This window comes from Lagopus leucura, unplaced genomic scaffold, assembly GCF_019238085.1.
Source record: "Lagopus leucura isolate 7727_CA_CO unplaced genomic scaffold, USGS_WTPT01 Super-Scaffold_100002, whole genome shotgun sequence".
In the NCBI taxonomy this organism is placed as follows: Eukaryota; Metazoa; Chordata; class Aves; order Galliformes; family Phasianidae; genus Lagopus; species Lagopus leucura.
In genome coordinates, this window is record NW_024962263.1 from 63,347,708 (window position 1) to 63,361,724 (window position 14,017).

The 14,017-nt window shown below is 47.0% G+C and overlaps 1 protein-coding gene across 1 annotated transcript in view; it reads right to left on the reverse strand.

The window, feature by feature from the left end:
• Nucleotides 1–8,292, reverse strand: part of TPD52 (tumor protein D52) — a 108,870-nt gene extending 100,578 nt beyond the window's left edge. Inside the window, exon 1 of the mRNA XM_042868987.1 lies at nt 8,219–8,292. Coding sequence (XP_042724921.1) covers nt 8,219–8,240 — 22 coding nt within the window. The 5' untranslated portion in view covers nt 8,241–8,292. The remainder of the gene's footprint in view (nt 1–8,218) is intronic.
• Nucleotides 8,293–14,017: the final 5,725 nt, after the last annotated feature.

Genomic DNA, 14,017 nt, shown 5'->3' on the forward strand with positions numbered 1-14,017 from the left:
TCCGAGATTTTATGATTGATACCTCCTTGAATGACTTTTAATGCTGTTTGAGCTGAGTAAATTCTGTTAAGAGACATTTGCTCTTACTTCAAGTCAGACTCGGACAATCAATTAAATGAAATGGCTAGCTGACAGAGATATTACTGTCACATGAATTAGACAGCCATAAAACAGTGATTGCTCCAACAGCAGAGGACAAAGAAAAGGGTCAAGAAAGCTTGTCTGGAGATGATTTCACATTGAGTGGGAAAGCTTTTAAGGATTTCCATGTCCTAGAAGAGCTCGAGTATCCCTTTTCTGACACCTGGCTCTGGACAGAAGATGCAACTTTTCACCTCTGGGTGACATTACGGGCAATTTATATTTGCTTTTTCACAACCTACACAGGAAACGCCTTCAGATTACTGATCTCAAGCCTCAAGATTTCCAAGCAGTGGTTCTTGTATTTATGCATGACATAATTCCGTCCCCATCTACTCCACAAAAAAAAAAATCCTAAATATCAGTGTACTTGGATAAGGTGATCTCTAGGCTCCTTATACTCCTACAGAGCATTAAGTAGAACAAGCTAAACCATCGATTTTACTGACACACGAAAGCCTCGCAGTATTTCAGCTTGACCTGAACATCACTAAAAACCCTAAAATATAGCTTTTCACAACTAACTGAGGCTTAGTGTCACTTCCTACCACACAAGCTCACCCATCACACGTCCCATTTCACAGCAGTAAATTAAAAAAAAAAAAAACACCCTACTCTCACTCACTTGAGATACAGCCATGCTACAGTCTGAGCGATCAATTTTCTGCTTAATAGATTAGTCTAGTAAACTTTTCAACCCTAATGCTTCAGGGATGGTCTAACTGATACTCAGTAGAAAAGCTTCCAGAATGACAAGAACACAGAAGAGATTCATGCTGCACAGGCAGTGGGGCGGTCCCAGGGAAAGAGGAAGACAAGGGCTCCCTGCAGGTCACATCAGGGCCAGCCACACTGCAGGCACAACACCCAGACCGTCACACAGCTCACAGGAGACATCCCGACACTCCAGCCTTAGCTGGAACCCTCACCACCTTGCTCAAGGCTCCCAGTGTTGTCCAAAGCAATCTACACAAGTTTGAAATCAAGCTGCCACTGCACTGGGAGGCAGGGAAGAAAATGAGCTAAAATAAGAAGGAGCTTGGCCACAGCAGTGCTGTTTGCCAATACGTTCCCACACACTACCATCTTGGGACCAGTATTGCAGAGCTGGATGCAATAGAACCTGAAGGAAATACAAAAAGCATCTGTACTGCGCAATGCATGTAAGATAGCAAGCTTGTGACAGAGTCCCCACTTTCCTTCCAGAGAATAAGCTTTCAAAGTTCAGATCAAGGATCTATCCTTTTTCTTAACATCAAATCCTCTCTAAAACAAAGTTGTGGAGCACAGAGCACGAAATCACAAGTGGCTTTTGAGAAGATGCAGGACAGCAGGACAAGTGCTTTAAAACCTCAATGCTCAAAGCTAAGCACACTGCAGTAAAACAGCTTGTCTGTCTTCTGACAAGAGGGTGACATCTGGCAGCAGGAAAGTCAATATTTAATCGAGTCTCCTTTCCCAGCGCTGTGAAATAGGCTGGGGATGCTCCACATCTCTGGCAGCACTCCAGCTGCTCAGAGCTGATCTTCAGGGACCACCTCAGCCAGGTCCAGCAGTGCTATGGAGATGGCAGGCAGCAGTTCCCAATCTGCTCCTGCGCACTGCAGCCTGTCAAAGCTGAGACACAAAGCTCAGCTTTGTAAACAGTAATCAGAGTGCTAGGAAGAATCAGCGGGTTGGCTTACAACAATGATTAGCTTCAGGCAGGAGATCTGCTGCTTCTCAATACTCAGGAGTCCTTAAAACACTTGCAAAATGTGTGAAGTGTGCTGAAATACATCAAGTTTATCAAACCTTTCAAATGCCAGGATGCAACATGTGTAGTCTGAGACCAGCTGAAGAGAGAGCTAAGTAGGATTGTTCTCTGCTCAGCTTCAGATTCCTATTAGCTTAAAGTACTTTAGAAAAAAAATAAGCAAATTAGATGTGAACAACCACCCTCATACACATAGGGAAAACACGCTGATTCACCATGCTAAGTTACGATGACAAAACATTACCTAGTAAGATTCTCCTTCAAGGTTTTTACTCTTCACCTGGGATCAGTGCCCAGCACACAGACACCTGACTGAAAACACCAACATCAGCCCAAGACACTTCCCTTGGTGCATCATTCAACTGCATCCTAAGCTTATGGGTCTCTAACAACGCTCCACCCCCCTCCAGCTGCTACAGAAGGGAAAGCAAAACAGAATTCTGCCTTTCTGACGCTTCTAACCTCTCCCACCAACCACGGCAAGCTGCTCCCCAGCCTTTGCAATCCTGTAACATAATATTGCCATTGCTTGAGACTGGAGATTCCGTGGCTCAAAGTCTGTCATCACTGGAGATCTGCAGCTGGACCAAACTAGATTTCAGTGGTAACAAATGCGGCAAAAAAATTATAACTAATTAAACTAATTATAGCTAACATATAAAGGCAATGCATCCTGTAAATTTAGATGTAACAGAGTGTTATTATTACTGGTACTTCATCTGCATAAGTAGTCTTTCTGTAGTAATAATCAGATCTAAACCAGTAGTTATTCTTGAATTAAAGTTTCAATTACAGTAACAATTAATTACTGGTGCATACATAATGTACACACACACGTGTGCTTCCTCTTTGCCTAGGAAGGTTTAAAGCACAATGCACATTTCCTGTGCTGCTGGCAGGCCAGACACACAGATAGTTCACTCTGCTTCTGTCTGTGGCACAGCATCTTATTGCAAAAGACCTCAGCTGTGCACTCTCAGCTCAGCCCAGCCAGTCAGCACCCCAGGACACTTCCTGCTTGCCCTCAGACTCTGCAATAGAGAAGTCAACTTGTGCAACAGGAAAACTGCAACCTTCAGTGACAGTACTCACACCACAATAGCACTGGTTTCTCATGAGTCAGCATTAGCCTACTTCTTTCTGCTAGGGTAAGAGATAGCACAACATGCCTTTTTCCACACACCAGCATTTGCTGGTAGCCGGTGTGCTCTCCCTTGTATTTTCCCTCTCCAAAAGGCAACAGACTGCGTATTCCAACTGCCACCATTTGTAATTGCAGCTGAGAAATTCATATAGCTGCCTACACCTCTGGCAGAGGGGTTGTGTTTTCATAGCAGGGCAACCACAGTCAACACCTGCGACAGCTCATGCTGTCACTCTTTGCTGCCAAAAGTGCTGCACACCCACTCAGCCCCCTTAACCACTGGGAAAGAGGAACGAAGAACGGGAGGAAGAAGTGGCAGGAGCAACACCAAACCTTCAGGAGAGAAACAGATTAGAAAGCTATGGGTAGCCTGTATGCTACAACTGACATTCATATGAAAAGGTCTGAGCTTGGAAGTCTAGCCTCTAGCATAAGGTTTTTGGAACAACAGCTCACACCCTCTCTGGCTAATACAAATTCAGACATGAGGGACTCTGAAGACACCCACTACCTTTAACAGGAGAGGAAATACTCCCTCTGGAGTCTTAAATTGAAGCTGACAGACACAGTAACAATTTTGGCTGAACAACAGCATTTCAGTTTTGTGCTTAATCTCACTTAATGCTTGTTTTCCTTTTCAGTCATCCTTTGTTTGACATTTTTCTGCTTACTCACTGCAGGATATTAAAAGGACAAGGGTAAAAACATCCTCTCCTCCAATGTAAGATTCTCTATATAGCGCATGCTACAAGGACTCCAGCAGAGGTAACAGGGAGCATCAGCAGTCTATCTAGAGGTGACATTCCCTTAAAAACAACAACAAAAAAACCCTTAAAGCCAAATGTATGCTTGTTTGTTGTGATGGGCTCAACAACCACCACCTCTGGTTTTTCCCTGTAAAATGAATGGAGCTTCTTTCCCTTCCTTGTGAAAGCTGGTCAACAAAATGTTGGCTTTCAATAAGACTCCCTGCACTGTTTCTGCTGCCATGGAAACATCACTTTTTGAAGAGCTATAGCTGATATCCTCCTTTAGCTGGAGTAGCATCCGCCACCACCACAAATCAGCAATCTACAAAAAACTCACTGATGGTATGTGGCATGATTAGCCCCTCATCTTCAGGCTAAACTTCTCTGCATGAGATGGGGAACACCTTCCCCAAGAAAGTCATCTGTACCTCTTCCTGCTGAAGGAGAAAATGCCAGTAAAGGAAGGGGTCACAGAGCTGAAATCTGGCTCATGAAGTACAAGGGTCACAGGAAGGTGCAAGGAAGTCCAGTTCAACTCACCGACAGTGCACTTGCTCAAGAGGCACCTGATGAAGGTCTGAAGCAAGATCTTTTGACCACTGCATACATAACGGAGTGGGGGGTGGAACTGAAGGTAAGTAAGACAACCATGACTAAGGTTTTCTGCTCCCTCCCATAGAGTTTAAGAGGCACCCGACTGCGTAAGAGTCAGCTGTGCCCATTCTACCCAGATCAAGCAGAGCAAGGCACTGATCTCATTCATACTGTTACAGGTCTGGTGCAGGCTTTTGTTTTGAATTGACAAGGGTAGGCTGAGATTTCAAGGTCTCTTGGCTGTGCATTTGTAGAGGGAAAAAGGGGAACCCAAAGGCCTTTTCTGAGAGCTTTGAAGCATGAGAAACTGCAGAAGAGATGGCTTGCGTTAATTTAACACTGCTGGGATTTTAAAAGCTCAAACAGTTACAGCTTGGCCTTGTAGAGCCCAGAGAAAGCCAGTCCTTAAGCTAAGTTTCACTACCCCGAATGGTCTGAGAGCATTTTTTCTCCAGCTGGGTGGAAGATTTTCCTGACAGGATACCTGCAAGCCACAGCATTTGCAACAGGGAAGAAGGACAGAGGATCTGTGCACACCACAAGCAAAAGCCTCTTTCAGGCCTTGTCACCACCCCACCTGCTCCCCATCCTCCTGAAAAGGGTGCGACAGCTTGCAGTCACCCTCCAACTCCCCAGCCTTTGACGTAGCAAAAACAGCTGATGCTGTTCCAGCCACCCACGCTGTGCCAAAGCATAGGCACACATGGCAGCTATTGGAGTGCCCCTCCAACACAGCATGCTGATCCCAGCAACTCAGCCACTGCGCTCATCCACACGCCAGCTGAGGAGGGAAGCTCAGCCACGTCATCAAGTAACTCCTCTAACAGCACTGTTGAGCCAGGACCCTCAATGTGGATCAGAACAAAAACTTTCTCCCTCTCGAAGATTTCAAGCAGACCTGGCTCTGGTCAGTGGACCTACTGATGTAATGGGCCTTCCATTCTTCAACTCACTGCTGCAGACACCCAGTTCAGTGAAATAATTCCTCCTTTACAGTTCAAACTGTCCTCTGTTCTCTTTTGTTTACTTATCAAGTGTTTGGTTTTATAACAGCACAGCAAAAATAATTCTTTCCTCCAGCGCTACAAATACTTAGTGATAAAGAAAACAAACAAAGCAGAAGAAAAAGGTGTTCCTTTGTTCACTAGGACAATGAGGGAAGTTCTGTCCTACTGCCAGCAGTCAGTTCCTTCTGAAAAAAAAGAACGTTAAAGTACACTTTATCAGCCCCAAACATGTAAAACAAGGCTTTACAAAAGGAAAGGCTTATATGCTGTCTTATGGATCACATAGGAACTCTGAGAACAAGAGATTTTGAAAGACATCAGTTTACATAACTACAGAAGTGCAGAAATATAAGAGGAACCACCTTATCACCAACTGAGATTCCGCACTAACAGGCAGCAGTTTTGCTCTGTGTTTGTTAGGCTTCCAGCAGTACAGCCTAATCAGTCAGAGCACAGCAGCACACTGTGTCAGTACTGTCAGTGCTGCTTTATCCTCATTTTCCATTGGCTTATGGAACCAGCACAAACAGGAGCGCAGAGATGCTCTTCTGCAAACAAAACCATGTTCACTTTAAAGATGGAAGAAATCATGCAACTTCAGTTACTAGCCCATGCAGAGAAAGATGGGATTTCTGATCATAGCATCTTAACACACAGCACTACAAGACAGGTCTCCTCATCTCAGGAGAATACTACAACCCTTCAGCCTGAACTAGCAGCACTGTTTCAGTGCTTATAGTCACAAATCAAGAGACTCCCAAGTGCTTGGAGCCCCAGTTTTCCCAGAGAGGCTGGCAAAGGAACATGCACTAGGCACCATTTAGAGGAACACAGCCAGCTCAAACGTTCCTTTGCTGAAAATGAAGCCTCTGCAAGCCAAAGATCATAGGCTAGTACCTTCCCTTCTGTTCTCCCCTGATATGAGGACTCCGTGCATAAGTCGAGCAGAGACTGCTTCTTCACACATACAGGAGGTGGGAGGAGTAAGGAAACCACCAAAGCATTCTGCAACTGTGGTGTCCAGCTCAGCCACGAGCTTGTTTTGGAACTCTACTACATATAACTGTGCAGCAAACTTAATTTCACATAGGCAGCTGCTGGCCCTAAACCTCACTGTATCAGCAATCCTATACTCCCAGAATATCACCTCAGAAGTATACACATTAATAGCTGTTTAAGCATTGCCGCCTTGACTACACTCAATAAAAGTGGAAGACTTGAATACATTGCACACCTAGAGGATTAACCTTGTCTAAGGCTTTCTTGGCCACACTCCCTACGTGGAGACTTTCATCTCCGAACTCCTGCTAGCTAAGAAAGCTGTCTTCATATCAACCTAAATGATTTCACGATTCTCAGTCCTATAGCAATACCATACAAATAATAACAAGAAGTCACATGCAACCTCTGATTCTAGGCTTTAAACTCATTCCTGGCTACTAGAAGCAACACAGGGTGCTCACAGCAGCCCTGGGGACAGGACTAGGCAGCCTGGGTTTCCGCAAAGTGCATGTCGTTGGTGAGTAATACCGTATCATCAGGCAGGATTTCCAGCACAAGCACTCCAGTTTGCCAGAGAGAAGTCTTTGAGGGCTGGCCAGCTGAGCACAAGCCATTAACTGACTGAGCACAAGCACGTTGTGTTTTTCTAGATTTTCTCCATGTACCTACAGATCTTCACCTCACCAGAATGAGAAGCACACTCCCCCAAAATGAAAGCAGTGGAGGAGGGTGTTATGCTATGTTTGCTCCATAGCAATCTTATTTCACAGCAGATATACTGCTTTGATGTACAGCCTGGGGTGCAGCACTCTCTTTATTCAGAGCCATATTTAAACCAAAAATGAGTTCAGTACCAAAACACGCCCCTAGGAAGAGAAGCATTATCAATAAAGCTCTTGAGAGCCCAGTAGTTAACCCTTTTTTCACTAGAAGCTGGCCAAGACCCTAAAACTACTACAACCAATCCTGAGAGAACTTCAGGACACGTACCAAGGCATGCATTAACATACTGCAGTTGGAATCAAATTCAGAACGAGCCAACAGCTAGCAGAACAGTCCCATTCGCCAATCCCCACGGCTTCAAGGTTTAAGCACACACCGAAGATAGACACAAGACTTGGGAAGAGTTTGGAAGAACTGGCTCGAAGCACTACGGCAGACACCGACCGGCTGGCGTAGAAGCAGCGCACCCGGCCGTGGATGCTCGCAGGACCCGCAACCATCCCTAGGGCAGGGCCGCCGCCCCGGCACACACACCGCTCAGCCGAGGCCGCCTCCTCCCCCGTCCAGGGAAAGCGGCCGCGTGCTTCGGCACGGCGCAGGCGTCCTGCGGCTCCGTGCGCACCTCCAGGGTAGCTGTTAGACCGACAGATCCTGCTCTACCCGCACCCATATATATATATATATATATATATACGTATATCGCGAAGCCCGGAGCCGCGCTGCCGCTCGCGGCACCGGCTGGACGCGAGCCATCCGCTCACGCCGCGCAAGTTCCCGTCCCGCTTCTCCGCTCCCGCCCGGCCGCCCCGCTCCTTCGGGAGCCCCTCGCTGCCGAACCTCCGCCCGCGGGACGCGGCCACAACACGGCAGCCCCGCCCCGGTTCCGCGTCTCCGCACCGGGAGACCGCTTCCCGAGACACCCCGGGACCTCCCGGCCAGGCCGACCCAACCGACGGCCGCGACAGCCACGAGGAGCCGCGGTCCCTCCGCAGCCCAACCCAGATCAACGCTTGGCGAAGCGCGGGGTGCGCGCAGCCACCGCCGGGAGGGCCATGCCGGGCGGCTCCGGCAGCCCGTCGCCCCGCCGTACACGGAGCCCTACCAGGCTCCCCGTGAGGCTCCATGACGGCCCCGGCTCCTCCGCCGTCTCCCCGCCTCGGGGCACCGCTCTCCCGCCCCCGCCTTCCCCCTCGGCCGCCGCTGCTGCCGGCGGAGGCGCCGCCCGCCCTGGCGAGGCGGGGCGCGATCGCGTCACTCAGGCGGCCCTCCTGCCCGGCCCGGTCCCGCCAGGTGAGGGCGGCCCCGGCGGTGGTTCAGAGCGCTCAGCCGCCCGCTGGAGGGCTGTGAGGGGAGTGTGAGCGCCGCCAGGGGATAAGACGTCGAGACTGAAGTTTAAACGCTGAAAAATAAGATTTGAACACCAACTGCTTTCGGCCGTGCCGGAGGAGGCCCGACGTCTGCCTGTCCACCTGGCTTGGGATTGCTCACTGACCGACTGCCCCAGGAGCCACGGCCCTGAGGTGCCCGTGCCTGATGGGCCACCCTCGGGCAGCTGAAGCACAGCCCCTGCCTCACAGAATTATCAAGGTTGGTCTAAGATCAGTAAATCCAGCCATCAGCCCATCCCCTCCTTGCCCACTAATGATGCTGTATCTCCACGTTTCTTGTACATCTCCAGGGATGATGGCTTCACCACCTCCCTGGGCAGCCCATTCCAGCACCTGACCACAGTTTCCAAGAGTAAATTCTTCCTAACATCCAACCTGAACATCCCCAGCACAACTTAAGGGCATCACCCCTCATCCTATCCCTGTTACCTAGGAGAAGTAGCTGACCCCCACCCCACTACAGCATCCTTTCACAGAGTTAAAGACAGCAATAATATCTCCTCTCAGCCTCCTCCACAATAAACAGCCCCAGCTCCTTCAGCTGCTCTTGGTAAGGCCTGTGCTCCACATCCTTCACAGTTCATTGCCTTTCTCTGGAAACACTCCAAGGTTTCGATGTCTTTCTTGTAGTGAGGGGTCCAAAACTGAACATAGTACTTGAGGTGCAGCCTCACCAGTGCTGAGTACAGAGAGACAATCACTTCCCTGCTTCTTCTGACTATGCTGTGTCTGATAGAAACAAACCAGGATGCTGTTGGCCTTCTCAACCACCTGGGCACACCGCTGGCTCACGTTCAACCAAGCATCAAACAATACACTCAGGTCCATTTCCTCTACACAGTCTTCCAGCCACTCTGCCCCAAGCCTGTAGCATTTTGTAGGGTTGTTGTGACCAAAGTGTTATGACTCAGCACTTAGTTTTGTTAAAGTTCATACAGTTAGCCTCAGTCCATCAACACCTCTGTGGGGCCTTCCTACCCTCAAGCAGATCAACATTTCTTTCCCCAGTTGGAGACATCTGCAGACTTAGTGAGTGTATTCAGTCCTCTCATCCAAATTATATCCCTGCCTCTTCTCACACAAAGCACAACCTAGCCAGCTCCCATCTCGAAAAGATACTAAAGGTGGCATTGTTAACTTGTAGTGGCTAAGTTCTGTGTATCTTTTGGCCACAGCACTGTTAATCCAACATTAGAAGTCCTAAGGCTGGATTTATTGGCTTGTCAACCCAAGGCCAAGCTCCTCCAGCTGTGGTTCTTTTTCTTCCTTCAAGTCCTTATCTAGTGTTTTTCTCTCCAGCGTTGTGTGTCTGTACAGTGCTCGCACACCTCAAGTGGTATGCACATCATGCAGCACTGGGTTGTCTGCTTATTGGAACAACCCACACAGGCTGAGTAAGGAGACAGGAAAAGCTCCTTCTGCTTAACAGTGTGAGCAGTTACACAGGTACAGCATCTGCAGCAACCTTTTATGTTATGCTGCAAGCTGCCTTCAGTGGTTCCACCTTCTAGTTATTATGCATTTGCTGCCAAAGCATAGGTACACTCACAAATTGCACCAAGTTGCTGAAATTAAAACACAGTTTTATTTTAGCTTCTGAGATTCATTCCCCTGTGGGGCTTGCTAGCACAACAGGCAAACCTGAGCCCCATGGCTGCGTTACGGAGAATCAAATAGCTGAAAACAGACCATGAAGTGCCTGTCCTACCTACAGCCTGTGTTCTTCCTGCAAAAATAACACCAACCACAGAGAATTTTTCATTATGTAGTTTGAAAAGCAGGAGACTATCAGAACATTAAGCTACCAAACATATCTTTTGCTCCATCCTTTTCAAATCCCCGGGCCTTGATATCTATCATTGTTTGTTTGAAAGGTCGATGTGCACACAGAACCAGCAGCAAGGCATGCCTGGCATGGCTCTTTGTGAATAGCCAGATTGTCCCTGACATGTAGCATGCAGTCACATGGGGAAGCAGAGCACAATGGAGAGTCAGGAGGTGCCAATTCAGGATGTCCTTGCTTCAGATAACAAACAGCATCAAATCCAGGTACTTTTTAGTGCACAAGGCAGTTAAAGACTTAAGCTTTTGCTAGAATAAAGGCACACTTGCTTATGTCCTAGCATATACACAGTCACAGCAGGAGGCCAGTGGTGCCATAAAAATAGCAAGTAGATAAAACAAGGTATAAATACACAGGGATATACTTTTATCTCATAGCACAGCAAGTAATTTAAGCATGGTTCTCACCAGAGAAAGCTCATCCTGCATATCTGTTACAACTGTTAAAAAAAAATACTTTTTTCAAATATCTGTACAAGTAATCTTTTCTTAAAATATTTTTTTCCCCATGGTATGCCACTTGAAGCCCCAGGCTTCCCCACTGAGCAGCTGCTATTTCCTACAGGATCTATTTCACAGAGGAAGCCATCAAGAGCATTACAATTTGCATCCCTTCACTTTGCAGCTGCTTCACCCTAGCAGCACCAAATGCCTGCCAGGAGCCAACCTGCATAGCAGGGAAGCTGTCAGCATCTGTTCACTGCTTGAGGGACTAGGAATACTTAGCCAACATATCCAAAAAAGCATGAGCTAGCAAGTGAGGACATGCATGCTATCCTGAGAGCTGGGCACAGCTGACAGAAGTCTGGCACTGAGCAAACAGCAGTGCCTCACCCACAGCCACCCCACTTAGGACTGTCCTCTTCAGCCTAGGTGCAACCTACAAGTGCACCAATTTTTGCTGAATTACAAGTTTAGCAATTCTCCAATTCACCCAGCAGTTGGGTTTCCTCAGCACCTGCAGCCCATTCAAAGGGCAGAAATGGCTACCTGTGGATCTCAGCCAGTTCACATCCCTAGTTGTCTTTTCCAGAAAGGCTCTAGATGCAAGGACACTCAAACCCATCTCCAAATATGATAACATAGTTCCTTTTTACACAGTCCTGTGTACATAGAGATGGAATTGTTTTAACAAGTATCTGTAACTGGTGCCTATTAAAAATAGTATGACTGTTGCCTAAGGCTCCAATTATGACCCCAGATTATAAACAAACTCAAAAGCCTGAGCCTTCCCTGAAGGCATTATTGTCCTTACAAAGGAGAAGTGTGAAGGGCAATGGGGGCAGCAGTGTACCGAGCTACTATGCTTTGTGCCTTGACTTCTTGTTTCCTCCAGGCAGTTAGATCCCATGCAGGTGCCACTTGTGCAGGAGCACATGAGCAGCAGCAAAGCCAGAAGCAGCTCCTGGGGCAGCTGTACACCAGGCTTCATTGCACAGCCATGGGGCTGCAGTCAGGCTGCATCTCCTGCTCTAGAGTCAGATCCTGGTTTTAATATTCACAGTAACATCTGATCTAGGGCAAGTATAACAAGAAAAGCAGTCAGAAGTGCCAAAAAGTCAAGGTTTCAGAGAATTAATACATATAAGTTCACTCAATCCGGATTTAAGACAACCAACTACTTTCCAAAGATGCTGCTGTATTTTTTTGTCTCTTCAGCTCCATCACGGATGTGATTACCTCCAAATAAGCCATCCTGTGTACAAAGAGCTGAGTCCAATGACGAGCTGCACTATTTTAAGGTAGCTGTTATGCTGATGCACTGCCATGAACAAGCATGGTTGTGCAACCAAGCTACCAAGAGGGCTGAGTCCTAGCATATTTCTGACCTGCATCTGTAGACATTCTTTGGCAATGCAGCACAGAGTTGTGTGCTGCAGCTTGCAGAATTCACATGGTCTTTCAGTTGCCAGATCAAGAATCAGGTACAAATGAACGAAACCCACAGAGCCTCAACATCTAAGCAATACAGAATGCTAAAGAAATCTGTCCTGAATGCCTTCCCTTTCTGAAGCTCTAGTACTTCACTTGGCACCAAACAAGCCCTCCTTTCATTCAGAGCCTTGAGTCATCCTCTGGAAGAAATCTGTCTTAAGGAAACACATCCAAGTTTTTATTTCAAAACACGGCAAAAGAGCACAGTCAGCTTGTCTCCTTCATAAGGCAGTGCCTAGAGGGATTTAATTACCCAAACAGAAGGATTTCGTTAACATAATCTTAAATGGAAGACGAATGCATACTGAACTGTAAGTATTATGGGCAAATAAAAGCTACAGATACTCAGTGAAACTGTACTTGCCATATCCTAAGTGATTATGACTTGGGTATTAGGGGAAGAAAACCAGACAAGCAAGCAGTTTCTCTCCTACTACATTCTTGCCCAGATATCTCACCAATCACACCCCAAAAGCACTTACTAGATCAAAGTCATCACCGACAGAGGAGCATAGATCAAGTCAGAAATCCTTTGCAGTATGTCCCATCTCAGGTAGTTTTAGAATTCCATCTGCCCAATTGACTTTATTGTCAAGAACAGACACTTCACATGTGAGTGCCTTTTTAAAGTCTACACTGTTTTTAAAAAAATCTTATTTACATCCTGCCAAAAGCCTTTGGTGGAAAATAAACCTCTCAAACCTCATAGCATCTACAGGTCAACTTCAGGATCCTCTATACATAACTGGGGTGGATAAATTCCTGGTGGAATTCTACAAATGCCATAGGCTCCATCTCACCAGAAGTGCTGTAACTTGCTGAAAATAGCTGCAGATGCCTTTCCATTTCTTTAAAAGAACAAATGTCTTTAAGTCCAAGGTCACTTTCGCAAACGGGAGTTAAACTGAATTGCTCAGATACTCGAGAAGAAAGTTACCCTGTGGTCCTGGTCGTTGGCTATCAGCACAACCAGGGCAGCACTGGTAGCTGAAGACTTCCATGTTCTTTTGGAGGCATCTCTGAAAGCCAGTCAGAGTGGAGTGCTGCACCACACCCCCAGTATTATGCAATAGTTACTTTGATGTAGCATAGTTCTGGAACAAATCCTTACAGGAGCCCAGCCTTCCATCAACAGAGGTGCTTCATGACACCCATCTGCTTGAAACCCATTTCCTGTAACCGATCCAACCGGGTGCATGCAAAACACCATTAGCTGAGAACTCAAACCTCCCCCTCGTAGTAGCGTTTGACACCCACTCTATGCAGCAGCCAGCAAGCGTGCAATAAATAGACACGAGGGAAGGGAGGAAGAGCAAAGATAAATGCTATTAAATATAAATAACGCTTGCGTTAAATGAGCGGCAGTGTCGCTAGAGGGAGCGCCTGAGCCTCTGCGGGTGCAGGAATTCACCCACCAGATGATTTGTGGTCTGCTGGTTAAGGAATGGTACAGGCGCGCCTAATTTATTTAACAGCCCAAAACCACTAACAGGGCTTATTTCGTATGCAAAACAGATTGGCATAGATATACACACAGATACAAGAATGCTGCGACTTTTATCACATGAAAGAATAATATAATCCAATTAAGTTGATGCTAATATCACTATCTGCTATGCCAGTTACCAAAACTCACACTGCCTTTAAGTCCAAGGTCACTTTTGCAAACGGGAATTAAATTGAATTGCTCAGATACTCGAGAAGAAAGTTACCCTGTGGTCCTGGTCGTTGGCTAT